We start from the raw sequence: 20,359 nt of genomic DNA on the forward strand, positions 1-20,359 counted from the left end.
GGGAGCAGGGTGAGTTTCAGAACCCAAGCCCGAATGTCTACATACCTGTCTTTAGAGCTGGATTCTGAGTTGCTGCCGCAGGTTTTAAAACGTAGTTAGACATATACTGACTATATTGGTGGGATCAAACAATGAATTAGGTTTGCCCAAAATAACAGACTGACAGGCCAAACACATGTGAAGAAGTTATAGTTCATAGCAGCACAGTTATCCAAGCACTTTTCAATCAAAGTAATTTCTAGGAAGCAGGTGCAGCTCCACATTCTACAGACAGATGGTGCCTTGGCAAAGGTCAAGTTTGAGTTAACATTTCAGAACATAGACAAAAAAACAGCAGTTTCACAAAAGCTCAGGTTCCAGGTTTATTAAGTAAAGTTAACTGAACTGTTTTTGTTCTGTTGAGATTCCTTTCGACCTCACGCAGAGGGGTAGCAGTGTTGCACAGAATCACGGCTGGACTGTGATAACCCAAATACAACTTTGGCTCATCTCACTGCTGACACATATGGAATGACTTGGGGATTATTACGTGCTGTGTCTGCTTGAGGCAGGTACATGTACAGATCAATACAAGTTGCAAATGATAATTTACAACCTGTCAAAACAAAGCAGGGCGTTTTGCAAATGCACTGCCATGAGAAGACATATGAAAAAAATTACATACTTGCTAATACATAATATGTTCAGTAGATGCAAAAAAAGAAAACAAACCTCAAACACAAAGATGTCAAGGGGAAAACAATTTCAGACACAGTCTGTTCTAATTAAAACCCAGTTGTAATTTAATTTTAAATTCCCTTCAAGATGGGAGATGTACAGTAATGTAATTTAACAGAAACCAGGCTTCCCATGGAGAGGTGTGTCCAAAAACACTGATGCACAAACAAGTTTAGAATTCAAAGCAAAATGTCCCTGGGCATTGGTGGACTTGACTCTTGGAGCCGGAGCAAAGCAATTCATTACACTAGTTGCACTAGAGGGCCTACTGCTGGTCCTTGTTGTTATAATAGCACGTAGGATTCCAGAAGCAGACAGAAGGCAGCACACAAAATTCTGGTTACTGTAAAAAATGCCACAGGCCAGATCTCCCTGGGACTGACTGGAATAAAACAGCCAGTTCCAGTAACCTGGCTTCAGTTCTTCAGTGTTAATGTAATGTTCTGCAAGATTCTTCAGTTCTTAGCTCACTCCTTTTTCAGTCTGAGTTGTTTCGGTCTTGTGCCTGAGCACAAGCAAAATTGGCCATGCCAAATTATCCAAAAAACACAAGGGACAGGACCAAGAAAACTAGCTGAACCTGTAGCTGGCTTTCAAATCCTCTATTTCCAAATATCTGAGTTACAGATCAGAACTTTATCTACAAAAGAAATAACAAAAATGAAATAAAAATGGCACCGTCCACAAAAGAAAAAAAAAAATCTTACAACACAGCCTCGTAAAAATGGTTAGCAACGAGAGCTCAGTCACAAAACATAGGATTCTAGCTCTTCAAAGGTCAGAGGAAACAAAGCTAAAAATTACTATTCCATGTTCTCTTAATAAGTTAAACTGATCTTCCCTCCCACATGTCTACAAAAAGGCAGTAATCTACAAGCAAGAGGGGAAAATAGGCTACCAAAAATAAAAAAGGGAGAGGAGAGGAAAGAGCATGCGCAAGAGAGAGAGCGCAGTCTGTGGTCATCAGGGCTCAGATGGGGCTGAGTTCCTTTTAGGGGTTTAAAAGATGCAAAACAGTTCCTTACAGGTTTCCAATCTTCAGCAGTTAGTTCAACACTGTAGCCATAAAAACTCAAGTATGTATCAGAGGAGAGATTCTTTCAGGCAGACCCACTGGCATTGTGAAGGCTGCTCAGTTTGTTTTAATCCTCAATTATTATGGGTTCATCGTTCATAGGTTGTCGTAACTGGATTGCCTGGACTGGCTGGAGGATAATGGGCTTGTAAGGGCGTCTGGCGGCTCGCTTCGCTTCAGAAGATGAAAGCAGCTTGCGAATTTTCCTACAAAGAGTGAAAATAAAAAGGAGTTTGTCACAAAGACAGAAAAACCTGGCATTTATTTCCTATTTTGCGAAGTGCTCTCAGGAGGCCGTACACATTAATAGGCTGGGCTGATGATGTTTATTTCAGCTAAATCTTCTCAGTTTGTTCTTTTATTAACCCATAAAAAAAGAGCATTGGCATTTCTATAACTTCTCTTCTCCAAAGAGCCCAAAGCTTTCTATTCTGACTTCAGTGGGCTATTTGCATATGGAAGTGTTTGCAGGATCAAAGCCTCTATTGTAGCAGATGTACGGAATGTCTGCAATAGTTACAGAAACCCAACATTTTCCATTATAAACTTGTGTATACACCCACACCCCCGGCAATAATAGCCACTGATAAATTTCAGAGCCATGTTACAAATAAATCATCATTGGCCATCTCACCTGTCTACAAAGCCAACTCCCTCTGACTTAGTCTAACATTTCAAACTTCGGAACAGGTTCAAACAGCTGCCAGTTTAAAAAAAAAAAAAAAAAAAAGCCAAAGAGATTCTCTTTTCCCCTCAAATGTGGAATTTCTCTGCCAAAATTACACAGGCCCAAGCCCAAGAATGGGTAATATTTAATCCGGTGTTTGTAACAGCTTTCCTATGTGTAAAAATGTCATTACCTGGATATTTGGTATCTTGTGCTCTGCTAGAACTAGAAACAAGAGGTGAAAACCTGATCAACTCCAAGAGAAGTTTTGCCATTGACTGCAATGAAGCCAAGAATTTTATCCCATTGGAAAAGGGAGATTCCCACATTTTTATGTATAGAAATGTTTTTATAAAGTTGGTCACACACATTTTCTTCCTAAAAAAAATTCCAATGAAAAGTTTCTACTTGAATAATTTTGAATTAAAGTTTTCATTCAAAACCAATAATTTTTATTTAGTATTCAAAACCTGGTATTTCTGAAGTTTCAGTTTTTGTTTTTCTCCCTTCTGGCCATGGATTACAACAGCATGAATATTACAGAAAGAGCTTCCACTGAAGATGATCCCCTGCCTCAGCTGCCCCCACAATCAGGTGCTTCCACAAGGCAGCAGATTTGACACCAATGTGGAGAGCCTGACAGAACCACCCAAGGATATTTTCCTTTCTACCTCTCCTCCTTTGGTAACCCCTCATGTTTTCAGGAAACCGGAACTGCAATCACCTCGGACCACTGAGTCCTGGTGCTTGTGAAGAAGCAGTATTCTATTCAGTTCCAGTCCCTTCATACCCTTTCTCCTCCTACCTTCCCTCTTCCGTCTCAGGGACCCTTACAAGATACTGTTAAAGCAAGAAATGGACTTCCTTCAACACCTGAGAGCTGTAGAGGAGGTGCCCAGAGAGTTCGGGGTCAGGGGATTTTATTCCCGTTATTTTTTCATTCCAATGAAGAAAGGAGGCTCTCCCCCATTTTGGATCTTCAACATCTCAGGTTCATCCATTGTTTCAAACTCAGGATGGTGACTCTAGCCTCCACAATTCCCCTAAAGCCTCAAGACTGGTTTGTGGCTTTCTACCTGCAAAATGCCTATTTCAAGTATCCATTTAGCCAGTACACAGATTCTTGCCGGCAAGTTAAAGAAATATGGGCTGGATGAATGGACTATAAGGTGGATAGAAAGCTGGCTAGATCGTCGGGCTCCATGTCTAGTTGGCAGCCGGTTTCAAGCGGAGTGCCCCAAGGGTTGGTCCTGGGGCCAGTTTTGTTCAATATCTTCATTAATGATCTGGAGGATGGCGTGGACTGCACTCTCAGCAAGTTTGCAGATGACACTAAACTGGGAGGAGTGGTAGATACGCTGGAGGGTAGGGATAGGATACAGAGGGATCTAGACAAATTAAGAGGATTGGGCCAAAAGAAACCTGATGAGGTTCAACAAGGACAAGTGCAGAGTCCTGAACTTAGGACGGAAGAATCCCATTCACTGTTACAGACTAGGGACTGAATGGCTAGGCAGCAGTTCTGCAGGAAAGGACCTAGGGGTTACAGTGGACAAGAAGCTGGATATGAGTCAACAGTGTGCTCTTGTTGCCAAGAAGGCTAACGGCATTTTGGGCTGTATAAGTAGGGTATTGCCAGCAGATCGAGGGACGTGATCATTCCCCTCTATTCGACATTGGTGAGGCCTGATTCATAGATTCTAGGATTGGAAGGGACCTCGAGAGGTCATTGAGTCCAGTCCCCTGCCCTCATGGCAGGACCAAATACTGTCTAGACCACCCCTGATAGACATTTATCTAACCTACTCTTAAATATCTCCAGAGATGGAGATTCCACAACCTCCCTAGGCAATTTACTCTAGTGTTTAACCATCCTGACAGTTAGGAACTTTTTCCTAATGTCCAACCTAGACCTCCCTTGCTGCAGTTTAAGCCCATTGCTTCTTGTTCTATCCTTAGAGGCTAAGGTGAACAAGTTTTCTCCCTCCTCCTTATGACACCCTTTTAAATACCTGAAAACTGCTATCATGTCCCCTCTCAGTCTTCTCTTTTCCAAACTAAACAAACCCAATTCTTTCAGCCTTCCTTCATAGGTCATGTTCTCAAGACCTTTAATCATTCTTGGTGCTCTTCTCTGGACCCTTTCCAATTTCTCCACATCTTTCTTGAAATGCGGTGCCCAGAACTGGACACAATACTCCAGCTGAGGCCTAACCAGAGCAGAGTAGAGCAGAAGAATGACTTCTCGTGTCTTGCTCACAACACACCTGTTAATACATCCCAGAATCATGTTTGCTTTTTTTGCAACAGCATTACACTGTTGACTCATATTTAACTTGAGGTCCACTATAACCCCTAGATCCCTTTCTGCCGTACTCCTTCCTAGACAGTCTCTTCCCATTCTGTATGTGTGAAACTGATTTTTTCTTCCTAAGTGGAGCACTTTGCATTTGTCTTTGTTAAACTTCATCCTGTTTAACTCAGACCATTTCTCCAATTTGTCCAGATCATTTTGAATTATGACCCGGTCCTCCAAAGCAGTTGCAATCCCTCCCAGTTTGGTATCATCCGCAAACTTAATAAGCATACTTTCTATGCCAATATCTAAGTCGTTAATGAAGATATTGAGCAGAGCTGGTCCCAAAACAGACCCCTGCGGAACCCCACTCGTTATGCCTTTCCAGCAAGATTGAGAACCATTAATAACAACTCTTTGAGTACGGTTATCCAGCCAGTTATGCACCCACCTTATAGTAGCCCCATCTAAATTGTATTTGCCTAGTTTATCGATAAGAATATCATGCGAGACCGTATAAAATGCCTTACTAAAGTTTAGGTATACCACATCCACAGCTTCTCCCTTATCCACAAGACTCGTTATCCTATCAAAGAAAGCTGTCAGATTGGTTTGACATGATTTGTTCTTCACAAATCCATGCTGGCTGTTCCCTATCACTTTACCTCCTTCCAAGTATTTGCAGATGATTTCCTTAATTACTTGCTCCATTAATCTTCCCTGGCACAGAAGTTAAACTAACTGGTCTGTAGTTTCCTGGGTTGTTTTTATTTCCCTTTTTATAGATGGGCACTATATTTGCCCTTTTCCAGTCTTCTGGAATCTCTCCCGTCTCCGATGATTTTCCAAAGATAATAGCTAGAGGCTCAGATACCTCCTCTATTAGCTCCTTGAGTATTCTAGGATGCATTTCATCAGGCCCTGGTGACTTGCAGGCATCTAACTTTTCTAAGTGATTTTTAACTTGTTCTTTTTTTATTTTATCTGCTAAATCTACCCCCTTCCCATTAGCATTCACTATGTTAGGCATTCCTTCAGACTTCTCGGTGAAGACCGAAACGAAGAAGTCATTAAGCATCTCTGCCATTTCCAAGTTTCCTGTTACTGTTTCTCCCTCTTCACTAAGCAGCGGGCCTACCCTGTCTTTGGTTTTCCTCTTGCTTCCAATGATCTGGAGTACTGTGTCCAGTTTTGGGCCCCACACTACAAGGAGGATGTGGAAAAACTGGAAAGAGTCCAGCAGAGGGCAACAAAAATGATTAGGGGGCTGGAGCACATGACTTATGAGAAGAGGCTCAAGGAACTGGGATTGTTTAGTCTGCAGAAGAGAAGAATTTGATAGCTGCTTTCAACTACCTGAAAAGGGGTTCCAAAGAGGATGGATCTAGATTGTTCTCAGTGGTACCAGATGACAGAACAAGGAATAATGGTCTCAAGTTGCAGTGGGGGAGGTTTAGGTTGGATATTAGGAAAAACTTGTTTGCTAGGAGGATGGTGAAGCACTGGAACGGGTTACCTAGGTAGGTGGTGGAATCTCCTTCCTTAGAGGTTTTTAAGGTCAGGCTTGACAAAGCCCTGGCTGGGATGATTTAGTTGGGAATTGGTCCTGCTTTGAGCAGGGGGTTAGATTAGATGACCTCCAGAGGTCCCTTCCAACCCTGATATTCTATGATGATTCTGGTAGGAAAAGACAGTTACCTTTTCCGTAACTGGTGTTCTTCAAGGTGTGTTGCTCATGTGTATTCCACAATAGGTGTGCGTGCTCGCCACGTGCACCGGTGCCAGAAGTTTTTCCCCTAGAGAACCCGTAGGGGGGCACGCCGCCCACAGCCCCTGGAGTGGCACCTGCCTGGCACTGTATAAGGGGCGCTACACGCTCCCCCCACCCTCAGTTCCTTCTTGCCAGAGAACTCCAACAGAGGGGAAAGAGGGCAGGATGTGGAATGGACATGAGCAACAGATGTCGAAGAACACCAGTTACGGAAAAGGTAACTGTCTTTTCTTCTTCGAGTGATTGCTCATGTCTATTCCACAATAGGTGATTCCAAGCTATATCTGTTGGAGATGGGTAGGAGTTCACAAGTTCCCAGGATGGAGAACAGCCCTGCCAAACCTAGCGTCATCCCTGAACTGGGGGACGATCACATAGTGCAAGGTGAACATGTGAACCGAAGACCATGTGGCGGCCCTATAAATGTCCTGGATGGGGACATGGGCCACGAAGGCAGCCGACGAGGCCTGCACCCGAATCGAGTGTGCCCTCACAATGGGTGGCGGGGGAACACCCGCCAGTTCATAACAGGAATGGATGAATGAAGTGATCCAGTTGGAAAGCCGCTGAGTGGAAATCGGCTGGCCCCTCGCACACTCAGCCGAGGCGATGAACAGTTGCCAGGACTTCCTGAAAGGCTTAGTCTGCTCAAGGTAGAAAGCCAGAGCCCACTGCACACAGGGGCGGCTCCAGGCATCAGTGCAGCAAGTGCGTGCCTGGGGTGGCAAGCTGCGGGGGGCGGCATGCCGGTCGCCGTGAGGGCGGTAGTCGGCAGCCTTCGGCGGCATGCCTGCGGGAGGTCCGACGGTCCTGCAGCTTCAGTAGTAATTTGGTGGCAGGTACGCCGAAGGCATGGGACCGGCAGATCACCATGCAGATTCGGCAGCGTTTCTGCAGACCAGCGGACCACCTGCAGGCGTGCCGCCGAAGGCCGCCTGACTACCGTGCTTGGGGTGGCAAAAAACAGAGCCGCTCCTGGCCGCACATCGAGCGTGTGGAGATGGCACTCCTCACGAATGCGTGAGGCTTGAGGCAAAGGACCGATAGAAAAATGTCCTGACCCATGTGGTAGGCAGAGACCACCTTCGGGAGGAACACGGGGTATGGGCGGAGCTGGACCTTGTCCTTATGAAAGACCATGTACGGTGGCTCGGTGGTCAGGGGCCCGAGCTCCAAGAGTCGCCTGGCCGACGTGATTGCAACCAGGAAGGCCACCTTCCACGAGAGGTGAGGCCAGGAGCACGTGGCCAGTTGTTCAAACGTGGGCCCCGTGAGACAAGCCAACACCAGGTTTAGGTCCCATTGTGGGACCGGGTGTCTAGAATACGGAAGAAGATGGTCCAAACCCTTAAGGAACCGGCCAGTCCTAGCATGGGAAAATACCATGTGCCCTCGCACCGGCGGATGGAAGGCCAATATGGCTGCCAGGTGCACCTTACCTGATGAGGGCGCCAGGTGGCCCTCAGGTGGAGGAGGTAATCAAGGATAAGCTAGATCAGCACGGTCACCGGGGAGACACCCAGGTCTGCTGCCTATCTAGAAAACTGGGACCACTTTGCCAAATAAGCGCAGCAAGTGAAGGCCCGTCTACTTTCGAGGAGGACGCGCTTAACCTGCTCTGAGCATGTCCTTTCCTCTCCACCTAACCACTGAGCAGCCACGCCATGAGGTGAAGAGCCGCTAGGTTGGGATGGAGGAGGCGGCCCTGGTCCTGAGAGAGCAGGTCCAGGCAGAGGGGCAACGGCCACGGCGGAGCTACTGCCAGGCCCATGAGGGTCCCGTACCAATACTGCCTGGGCCATGCTGGGGCAATCAGGAGGACCCGGGCCTTGTCCAACTTTATCTTTTCCAGGACCTTACTGATTAGGGGGAACGGAGAAAAGGCATAGAGAAGCCGACCTGACCAGGCCAGGAGAAAGGCATTGGAGATAGCGCCCCTCCCCAGACTCCCCCGGAGCAGAACAGGGGACATCGACGGTTCTGACAAATAGCAAATAGGTCCACCTGGGGAGTTCCCCACCTTTGGAAGAGCCGGTGGGCCACTTCTGGGTGGAGGGACCACTCGTGTTGCGAGGAAAAGTCCCTGCTCAAGCGATCCATGCTCTTGTTCCGGGAGCCCAGTAGGTGGAAGGCCTTCAGGATGTGTGGGCTATACAGAAGTCCCACAGCCTGAGGGCTTTGTGGCAGAGAGCAGAGGATCGGGCCTCGCCTTGCCTGTTGATACAGAACATCGAGGCCGTGTTGTCTGCGAGGACCCTGACTACCTTGCCCTCCAGGTGTGAGCGGAAGGCCGTACATGCCGGCCGCACTGCTCTGAGCAACTTGACGTTTATATGTAGGGTCAGGTGTTGAGCCAACCACAGACCTTGGGTCCGAAAGTTCCCCACGTGGGCCTCCCAACCCAGGTCCGACACATCAGATACCAGCTCCAACAATGGGGCCCTGTTCCTGAACGGGAACCCTTGGAGCATGTTGTTTGGGGCAGACCACCACCGTAGGGAGGCGATCACAGAGTCCGGCATGGTGAGGACCTTGTCCATCCTGTCCATGGCCTGGGAGAACTTCGAGGCCAACCAGAGCTGGAGGGGCCTCATCCCAATGGCGTGATGGACCACGTACATACACACCAACATGTGACCTAACAGTTGTAAGCAAACCCTGGCTGTTGTCACCAGGAACCTTGTGACTGAGTCTATGAGACCTTTCAGGGTCTCGAACCTATCTGGCGGGAGAGAGGCCCTGGCCAATTCTGCATCCAGGAGCACCCCGATAAACTCTATGCGTTGGACCGGGACTAATGTGGACTTGGTGTTGTTTACCAACAGGCCCAAGACGGTGCACGTGGACAGGACCACCGCCACGTGATCCCTCACCTGCGACCGGGAGGTGCCCTTGACAAGCCAATTCCAGATAGGGGAATATCTGGACCCCCCGCCGTCTGAGGTAGGCCGCTACCACTGACATGCATTTTGTAAACACCCAGGGGGCAGTGGACAGACCAAATGGAAGGATTGTGAATTGGTAATGATTCTGTCCCACCACGAAACTGAGGAAGCGTCTGTGCCCCTCAAATATGTGGATGTGGAAGTACGTATCCTGTAGATCGAGGGCAGCGTACCAGTCCCCGGGATCCAGGGAGGGGATGATGGAGGCCAGGGAGACCATGCAGAACTTGAGCTTCACCATGTACTGGTTCAGACCTCGGAGGTCCAGGATGGGCCTGAGCCCCCCTTTAGCCTTCAGGATAAGGAAATAATGGGAGTAATACCCCTTGCCCATGAACTCCTCGGGTACCGCCTCTATCGCTCCTAGGTTTTGCCGGAGCTGGGACATAGAGGCCCAGAGTCTGGAGGGTTGTGCGGGAGTCCTTCATGCCATGCAGCCTTGTATCTGTTTCCTCCGCAAACAGAGCTTTCCCATCAAATAGGAGGTCCTGCATGGAAGACTGCGCCTTGCTGGACAGCCCAGAGAGTAGGAGCCACAACGCCTGTCTGGATACTGCGGAGGCCATCAATAGTGCGGCCATGTCCGCGGCATCCGAAGCTGGCTGCAGGGATGCACTAGCAGCCCCTGTCCCTTCCTCCACTAGCGCCTTAAACCCCTTCCTATCGCGCTCCTGGAGGGAGTCCTCAAACTTAGGCAGGGAGCCCCACAGATTGAATTCGTACCAGCCCAGGAGAGCCTGATGGCTCGCCACTCGTAACTGGAAGCTCAAACATTAATACATTTTCCTTCCGAAAGAGTCCAGGCTCCAAGAGTTTTGTTCTTTGGGGTCGGGGCTGACTGACCCTGCTGTTCGCTATGGTTGACCGACTCGACAACCAAGGAGCTGGGTGGGTATACAAGTACTCGTGCCCTTTAGTGGGTACAAAATACTTACGTTCCACCTTTTTAGAGATGGGGGCCAACGAGGCTGGTGTTTGTCACAGGGCATTTGAAATCTTAGCCACCCTACCCGGTGCCAATGGGGATAACATGTTAAAAAGAGAGTCTGAGGGCTCCTCCATCTCCTCTGCCTGGAGGTGTAGGCTCGCTGCCACCCTCTTTAAGAGTTCTTGGTGGGCCCTAGAGTCCTCCTGCGGGATAAGGGGTGGGGTGGGGCGGGGCCGCAATCGCATCCTCAGGGCAAAAGGGCTGGTGCTGTGCTCTGGGTGTCGGCCGGCAGCAGAGGGTTCACCACCTGGTTGGACTCTGGGTACGGTGCCAAGGACGTACGTCCCACTGACTCCTTCCTCGGGGGTCTAGAGAGGGAGGCCGACGGTGCCCACTGGTACCATTCAGCCGGCCATGACGCTCAGTGCCACTGCACCTGTTGTGGCACCAGCAGGACCGACTGTCCGGGTTGGCCAGCCTGACCCATCGAGGGACGGCTACAGATGGAGACCGGGCTGGCATAAGATCTGCTGTCCTTGGACCGGGAGGAGCGGCGGTGCCGGGATCTATGACGGCCACGGGACCGCAATTTCGACGTGGAGGACTACTACCAACAGTAATCGCTGCTCTGCGAATGGCCTCAACAGGCAGACCCGCGATGGTGAGGCGCCCGCAATCGACGTCTGGGGCTGCGATGTCTTGGCGGAGACTTGGAGCGGAAGGCCGAGCGGGAACTGCGTCAACGATCGTGTCATGACCGACTGCGGTACCCTCTCCGAGACGAGGACCAACAGTGACGCCCGCCGCGGTCCCGTTGATATTCGCTCCTTGAGGACGAGCGGTCCCGCGAGTCCCGGACAGACGGAACCCAGCCAGACAGTCTGGTCGGCGTCAAGGGTGATCCACCTGGACGCTGCCCTGAGCGGTCGCTGGGTGGTGATTGGCGTCGTGAACGTTCCCTCGACTGAGACCGGTACTGGGCCAGAGGTGGCTGCGGGGATCCCAGCAGCGCCTTGTCTCTGGAGCACGGGCCAATATCAGCGGCGCTCCAGGCATGGACATGACATCCCAGGCTGCCTGGAGGGCTTCAGGCATGGAAGACATCTGGACATCTGGAGAGGCCTGTTCCGAAGGGGCCGGGCTACTCCACTCAGCTTGAGTTGGAGGCCAGGGGCCTGGTGGGGATCGAAGACTGCCCAACATGGGCCTAGCCTCTGTCGCAGATTTCCCTCGGTGCCGCTACAAAGAGGGAGTCTTTTTGGCCCCCTTGGCGTGCCCCGTGGATGGGGAGCAGTGCTGACTGGTTGATGATACTGGAGGATCACCGCATACCGACGCCACGGTGCCGGGTACCGGTTTGGAGCGGCGTGCCAGGGTCGGGGTCAGCGCCGACTCCATAAGGATGGCCCAGAGCCCAATGTCCCTTTCTCTTTTGATCCGAGGCTTAAGCGACTTGCAAATCTTGCACCTTTTGTTGATATGGGTTTTCTCCCAAGAAGCGCAAACAGTCTGCGTGCAGGTCGCTCCTTGGCATAGAACGCCTGCAAGAGCCGCACAACTTAAACCCCGGGGGGGCGGTGCATGCCCTGTCCCAGGCTCATTGACTAACTAAACTAACTAAACAGCTAATTAACGACAGCTACTAAAATTAAACGAACGAACAGTTCTGGGGACAAGCTACAGCAAAGCTGGAGCTGAGCAGTTCCAACGCACCTTCACTGGCGGCAAGAAGGAACTGAAGGTGGGGGGAGAGCGCATGTCCCCTTATACTGCGCCAGGCAGGCGCCACTCCCCCCTACGGGTATTGCTAGGGAAAACACTTCCAGCTCCAGTGCACGTGGTGAGCACGCACACCTATTGTGGAATACACATGAGCAATCACTCGAAGAACAGGTCACTCCCAGTATAGGCTTCTACACCCTTTGCTCTTTCCACAACACCAAAGATATTCACCAAAACCTTGGCAATCATGGCAGTTCCTTAAAGAAGGCAGAGAACCCAGGTGAACCCTTGCCTCAACTACTGGCTGATTCAGGGAAGATCACCTCAGCAGGTGAGCAAGTCGATCCAAGTAACCACAACGCTCTTCACTGCATTGGGCCTCAAAGTCAGAGAGAAATCCACACCTGCTCCAAATCAAATCAACAGCATTCATAGGAGCAGTGTTCAGTTCCAGGGAGAAGGTGGTTTCTAACCATCAGAGGAGTGAGCTTCTGGAAAAAGCTTCCCAATAGGAGGAGGAGCAAACAGCCCAACTAGTTTTGAGATGCAGCTTGATAAATTTATGACCGGGATTATGTAATGAGTTGCCTGTGACAGCAAGGTTCTGACTTGATGACCCAGGAGGTCTCTTCCAGTCTTATGTCCCTATGAATCCATTTTCCATTGAGTGCTGCGGTGGCACACAGTCAGCCAGAGACCCACTCTAGTGAAACATCTTAGGCAGCTGTTTGAGTTTTAAATATGCAACACCAGGCTTGGTGAAGAGACTTTCTGAGCAGTCATACAAATGTCATCAGTGTGCATGAACAGTGCTAGGGGTGATAAATGCAAAGTAGAAACCAAAAGGAGTTACACACAGGCAGCCTCCCCAGTGAGAATCAATTGATTGGCATATATTCCCTACCTGGTTTCCTCAGTGGCCATATAAAACACATCATCCGGAGCATCAATCCAATTCATCCTCCTCCTTTTCACTGGAGGCATGGATCCACCACGAATTAATCGGACTTTTGTTGGGTATGATTTCCCATTGAGCAACAAGTTTCGGCTTGGTCCCTAACAATATATAAAGAAGTAAAATTATGGACTGCAGCTAATCCATGGTGGCATGTGACAAACAATCAAACAAGAGGAGAGAAGGATTTAAAGCTGCCAAATCAGATATTAAAGTTCATTGCAAGTTCTCCCCCTCCTGCCCATGAGTGAATGTAAATTTCATGAAAAAGCAACTGGCCACTAGTACTAGAAGTTGAGGCCCTCTTAAAATTACAATAGGACAGGATTGTAGTAAAAAAAAAGGAACAAGTCGTATGGCCAGTAAACCTACATTTGTACACAAAAGGATCACATCAAGTTTGGAAGACTGAGTGCAAGATGCAGCTCTCAGTCACACTACTGTAAATGTGGGGTAATTCCACTAAATTTCAGAAGGAAATCTGGATTTACTCCTAGCAAAATTTAAAAATCTGACTCTAAGGTTATACCGAGCTCGCGCACTCACCCACATCCCTTTTGCTTTAAGGATGTTCATTTTTAAGAAGGGCAATATATAGTTAAAAATTCTTCTAGAAAACCTAAAATCATAGACCTTAAGGTGGACATCAGAAGGTCTTGCTGTGATATTTGTGTTATTCTGATGCCTCCATGTATACTGAACTTGCTTTATGAAGTTAGCCCCTGCCACTCCATTGAAATTTATAGTTCTACCTTTATAAAGATGCAGGTGTGGGCATGCAAGGAATTAAACTACTCAAGTATGGCTGTCCTGAATCACTTGGGGCCCAGTTCAGCCACCTGTACTCATGATAAATACTATTTAGAAAAATCCCACAGAAATTAACAGTGCTCATAACAGACTGAAGTTGCAGAATCAGGCACTGAAAGTTTGAGGTGTGCAAATTAGAACTGTTCAGAAAGTTTTCTATAGGGGTAAAGAAAATGTTGATGAAAGTGAAAATAAGTTTGTGAAAACTAAGTTGTCCATAGAAAATTTTGATTTGGGGGGGAAAATTGGAATCCTGAAAAATTGTAATCAAAAACCAAAAATTCTGATTAGGAAATTCAGCCCCAGTGCCTCAAGGAGGACAACATCTCCCATAAGGCATGATGATAATCCCTCTTGGAGAGGGGAGATGGTGTATCATGGGAGTCCCCGGCCATGGTGCACCATAGGAGATGTAGTCTGACTGGGAAGCCCACCCTGTACAGGAGAATGCAAACATGAAGCACCTAAATTACAACTCCCAAGAGGTACTCTGCCAGCATACCCTAGTTGAAATATTGGAGGGAATCTAAGGGTTTTTCTTGACAATTAAAATTTTCTGCAGAAACCAGACACTCTGAAAATTTCATTTAGTCAAAAACCCAATTTTCTCTCAAAAAAAGGTTTGACAATATATCCTAGCAGCCCTAGTATAAATGCCACTGGCTGCTGTAGAGTCGGATGCATTTTCCTATTTCTCTCTCTCAGCCAATGCAAGTCTATAAAAGAGCTAAATCTTTTTTTCTTAACTCCTTGAAAACTGGAAGCAGGTGCTACACTTGTTATATAAATGGTATAGACAATTTATTTTCTCAAAATTTTTCTGCCTCCTTTGTATTTCAGACAATTTCAGCACCAAAACAAGCCATCAAAATACATTAAGAAATTCAGCTTTTACTTTTGTGGTGTGGGGAACAATGTTTGAAATATGGTGTTGCCAGATTTCTGAAGGAGAGTCCTTTTCATTGCTGCATGAAGACTATTTTCTAAATTGTGTTAAGTGTCAGGAAAACGACGGCAGTGAAAGTTCTCGGAAATGCTTGGGCGAGAGTAGGAACTGTGCTTGGAGTCTAGCTTTTCTCTCCCCAAACAGAGCAATCACTTCAACTGAAGCATGGACCTTTCATTTTCAGTAGAACATTTTATCAAGCAAGCAGAGCAGCGAGACATTTCAGCGTTTTTATCCCTGCAGGTGATTGGGGTTTGGCCATTTCTTATATTTCTCCCCACTACACTGTGAGTTTGTTTACACAGCAGACACAAACAAGTAGCCAGTCTCCTCTGCAGTAAGAGGTGAAACTGAATTCAATTAAAAATACAATTCACCACTTCTTATCAAATGCTAATGTGACAAAGTGATCTGCTTCATTATTACAACTAAAATAGCATGACAAAATTAAATCCTGGCCATAAGATACACTCTACCCAGACAGAAGCATTAGATTTGATAATACTCAATCATTATTCAATAGCTGTCATTCAGACCTGCTGCAGATTTACTAATTTCTGAGTGCCTCCATTCACACCAGTACATTGTGGCAATTTACCAAACAGGGCAAATTCCACTATAGCAATACCATGAAAGGGTGCTTTGTGGCAAAAATTCCAGGGTGCAAAATTCTTTCCACTGAAGAGGCCTAGAACAAGGACCATGTGCTATTAAATCCCATTTTGATGGCTTAAAGTGGTGCTTCACCCTTGTGCTGGCCCTCTGAAAGGGGGCAAATTGCACCCCAGGAGCATTCCATGAAAAGAACTTTGCCAGAAACCCATCAATTAGACTGGCTATTTGCTTCTGTCACCTGATAAAGCTCTCAGCATAATGGATGAAAGGCTAAGATGATTTTTTACTTTTAAAAACACACACATTCTCAGCAGACAACTTTCACGCCAACTGTCTAAAAAATAAGAAACCATTTGCCAAACAAAAACCCTTCCGTCATGTCATCCCTTCCTCCTTCAATGAAACACACTCCACCTAAAACACATTTCATCAGGGCTTTGCTGTAAACAGCCATTCTCTTGACTTCTGTATGAGTGGACACACCAAATGTTCCATTCAAAACAGAATTTCACTGATACACATTGCACTGTGTCTTTTTTCATTTAAACACCCAGATCTGTTTTTTATACACAAAACCATCCTGGCTAATTGAAAAAAAAGTGATAAAGTATGAATAGCTGTGAACGGCAAAAGCAAAAAAACCAAGATCGCCCTTTTAAAACCTATCTAGAGAGTTAATGGTTTGGGGGTTTTTTTTCCTTCTCTCCTCCTCCCCCCCACCCATTTTTGGTTTAAATGAACATTCTCTTACCATTTGTCTGGTTTGTCCGTGGTTAGGCAGACCTAACAAACAGGAAAGAGAATAGAGCTCGTAAGACAGCAGTGATTTTCCAAGACAGAAAAAATACAAAATCAAACGAACAAACAGCTATGTTTGCATTTGGGTTGATTTTCTGATGTGGCAGTTTTCTATCACCCTAATCTCCCCCCTCCTTGAGGGATAACTGAGAAGATAGCATCCCTAACAACGCGATCTAAAAAACCAAGGCCAAAAAGCTTAAATATGCTACCCACTTTATTCTCCAGTCACTCATGCCTTACTGGACAATACATGGGAAACCATCACCAAAATCAAATCTCCTCTTTTAGATCTGGAAACTACTTCACAATAGCTTGGGAACAGCTCCAGTTTTCAGATTTTATGATGGACTTAAGGAAAAGGACAGTATTGCACTATCAAAGGAGCAAAGAGTAAAATCTTTACTATCATCTGGGAAAATCCAAGGAGCTATTTTATCTCCTGGACGTACAATCAGATTGCATCTACTGAACTGCTCAGTCCATAAAACCCTGTCACAAGTAAAGACTTTCAATATCTTAGCTCTGACAGCCATAGAGCTCAGCAATCTCTCCATCACACAAGGTGATACTCCAGTAACACAAATATTACAGGCACAATGTTCTGATGTAGTAAATGATAGTCTAGAAACAGTATTAGATATTCCATTGCATTGCGAAAGGTCCATGTTTTAAGTGCAGAGCAAGTCTATCAACTGAACCAGGGCTCTAAACAAACAGGAATACTACTGGAAACATACAAGTATCAGTATGTAAGAGAATGAAGTCCTGGTATAGAGCTGCAGCAAAGGTATGGCAGGGAATGGCCTAGGTAACCCAATACATTTTTTCCATCACCACCTTTTTACTATTTTATGGTCAGTTCAAATGATTTTTTTAATATTACCTACATCAGTTAATTTGTACCAGCATGCACATTCCCAAAACTTTAATCACATTTCATCAACTGCAGTGAACATGAGCATCATTCGGCCCCTTTTTGGCCCAGAAAGGAATTGTTCTAGACATAAAGAGAATATGTATTATAACTGGCAGCTACTGACTGCAAAATGAATTTCCATTATAACCTTGCTTTCACACACACATAACTTTTCTAAACATTATCCTTTTAGCCTGAAATTTTCCTTGTTTGGTCTTTGACCAAAGATGAACTTTTATTTCAAAATATATGTTTGAGCAAAGTCCCTGCTGCTATTTGAGAATTCAGCAACAATTTTCTCTCTCTCTCTCTCTCTCTCTCTCACATACCCAGACCCACCCCTCCTGTTTTAAAAGATTCTAACTGTAATCCTCAGATAGATGCCTACTTCAAAACTGGCTACATCTGAAGAGTCCTTTGTATATTGTAAACCCTAACATACTTAGTAAGTACACCGGTAAAACATATAGGATATAAAACAAGGCCAAGTTACTGTTTCAGGAAAAAAATACAACTGTTGGACTTTCCTATTTTTGAGTGCTTGGGTGGTCTTAACTGTAATATTGCTGTAAAAATCAGTAGTTTGCATCATTCATGGTAACAGTGCACCTTTCTGCAAAAGGGCAGATATAAGATAATGTAAGTCTCCACCTAAGCAGCAGTCACATTCAAAAGGTAGGAGCAGGAATGGACAGTTGATGTAGACAAAGAGCTTGACACAGCTGTTGGGAGGAGCACGGTCATTAGGTTGCAAGTTGGGACTGGAAGTCAGGAGACCGAGTTCTAGTCACTGCTCTGCAATTTTATTATGTGACTGTGGGCAAGTCACTTTATCACCTCGTACTTAGGTTTCCCTTTCTACAAAATGAGGATAATACTGTCCTTGCTCACAGGGATATTGAGAGGTTTAACCAACTGACGTTTGTGAAAAACTTTGAGCTCTGTGGATGGAAGGCACAGGGCTCAATACGCTTGATGCCAAGGAAGACAGGGCCATAGGGGCAGCTGGTGTCAAAGGATTTCCATTCAGAGAGGAGAGGTAGCTACTGGGGCAAAGGAGGATGTTGGTGTACAGGTAGTAGTCAGTAGCAAGGCTATTCCCAAGTTCAGTAGTAACTCAGATCCTCCATGGTGAGAAGACACAGGTGTTACATGTTGAGAGTGACAAAAGCAAGACTCAGAGATGAATGCTACTGGTTCCAAGAGTTTGTGCTTCAGGTCCATAGACAACAGCAAAAAAACCCAACAACCACCCCAAAACCTGTTAATCACCCAGCATATTGACTCAGCCTCAAAAATAAGCTGCTCCTTCCAGGAAAAAGTGAGCCACATTATATAATTGATTATTTCGCTGATCCAATAATCCGCAACATAAAATAGATACATTTTTCAAAGCAATTTTTATAGCCTTGCTATTACACTATGTTTGATGTTAAGATATCTGTAGGCAATACACCAATACTTAACTATTTGAGATTGTTCCCTTTCAACAAATTTATATACCTGGAATGTAGAAGACAAGAAAAAATACAGCAATAGCCATTTAAAAAACGAATTGTGTTATGACAGAAAATTACATTGGAAATAATGGCTGGTCATTTAAAGTATGTCTCAGCTCTTGAATAGTGCACAGGCATCAAAACCTTTGATCTCTAGTACAAGATATATTCTGCAGGACAGCTTGCTTCACAGGGAGTAGTCACAATAAGTTATAATGATCTTATGACTGGCCTTTCTTAGAGTGTCAGAGCTGCAAGGGGATATATTTCCAAGATGATCCAGGAGTCAATGAATTTCTATTTCACTGCAGCTAAATTCCATTTCTATTTAATTTACTCCAATGAAATAAAGGCAAGTTTAAAGCCTAGATTAGATCTCATTAAAAAAGAGCCACCACAAAACATTGCCCTCTTTGCACCAACCCTATCCCTCCTTTTTTTAATGAATCTAATAGATACCTGACCTGAGGGAATTAATGACTCCAGGGAACACTCAACTCTGAATCTCCTGCAGTGCTTCTGGGGCCAAGGAGTAGTTGGCACTCTCCAGTACACCCACCTGACTGCACAGCATCAGAGTGAGATGTCTAGCTTCTGTCATACTACAGAGAAACCTGCTAGCATGGCTGATTTCCTGAGGAAATCTGCAAGAGCACATAAGTGCACGCTCTATTTGACACAATCCCTATTTGTATGGAGTCCAGCAAGCCCTCGTCGTGCCACAGTGGTGGCATCACAACTCCCCCAAATTGCCTACCAGTTGCAGAAGTGCAAACTCCTTCCGCAGCACCTCTACAAAATGCACTCCTGTCACTGCCAAAGGTGGGAGAGCCAAATCCCCTAATCTCTGAAGTATTCATTCACACCTGGGTGTCTAACAATGGAGAACCTTCCAACATATCACGAAGGCAAAAGTCAGGAAGCGGCAGAATAGAAAATGAGCACCTCTCCTTCTGCTAGTCACCTTTTCATCTAACTAGAAATCTCTAAGCCCCTTTCTGTTCCTCTTTTCTTACCCTCATTTTAGATAAACTTTACCTCAGCACCACAAAATCTTTGCCTAAATCTCTCTCCTCCACCAGCAGATAGCATGCAGCTCCCCACAAGCAACCTCTGAAGCACTGACTTAGTCCCAAGGAAAACCACAATCCAATACCAAACCATTTAAGGCATGCCTTAGGATGGCCTAATTTATAACACAGAACTTTTAACTCCCTCCCCTACACTTTGGCATGGCCAACCACATAATGCACCCACTAAAGTTTGCTCCCCCAAAATGCACACCCACTTCGCGTAGGCCCAAGTCCTCTTTTTGTCAATCTGCACAGCAAGCAGTTAATCTTCATATTTATTTTTCTTTGCTGAAGAGAACTATCATGCAATACATGCAGTGTGAAAAGTCATTCAGAAATGTTGCTGTGATAAACTGCAATGTACATAGAAAACTGAAAGGTACACTGTCAAGACTAGTTAGTTTAAAATCTAAGCTACCTTTTAAAATACATAGATTTGTTTTCAAAGTCCATGTAATATTTTTACACACATTTTCTCCCTCTTCCTGCCCCCCTCCAAAAACAGAACCAAACCCAAAAAACAAATGCCTTTCCCGGGATCTTGCTCTTCTCAACAACAACAAAAATATCAGCAGTCCCACATTCGTGAGCGAACCGTAACAAACCAGTGAGTGCACATGACC

At 46.0% G+C, this 20,359-nt stretch overlaps 1 protein-coding gene across 11 annotated transcripts in view; it reads right to left on the reverse strand.

The window, feature by feature from the left end:
• Positions 1–349: 349 nt before the first annotated feature.
• LOC128841594 (metastasis-associated protein MTA1) overlaps positions 350–20,359 on the reverse strand; it is a 367,485-nt gene continuing 347,475 nt past the window's right edge. For 10 of the 11 annotated variants that reach the window (XM_054036784.1, XM_054036783.1, XM_054036782.1 and 7 more), the window contains 3 exons: positions 16,199–16,230; positions 13,026–13,177; positions 350–1,998 (listed from right to left, as the gene is read on the reverse strand). In XM_054036784.1, coding sequence (XP_053892759.1) covers positions 1,860–1,998; positions 13,026–13,177; positions 16,199–16,230 — 323 coding nt within the window. In that variant the 3' untranslated portion in view covers positions 350–1,859. The remainder of the gene's footprint in view (positions 1,999–13,025; positions 13,178–16,198; positions 16,231–20,359) is intronic. The other variant, XM_054036785.1, reaches the window with a different exon arrangement.

The sequence above is a fragment of the Malaclemys terrapin genome, chromosome 8 (genome assembly GCF_027887155.1).
Source record: "Malaclemys terrapin pileata isolate rMalTer1 chromosome 8, rMalTer1.hap1, whole genome shotgun sequence".
Taxonomy (NCBI): domain Eukaryota; kingdom Metazoa; phylum Chordata; order Testudines; family Emydidae; genus Malaclemys; species Malaclemys terrapin.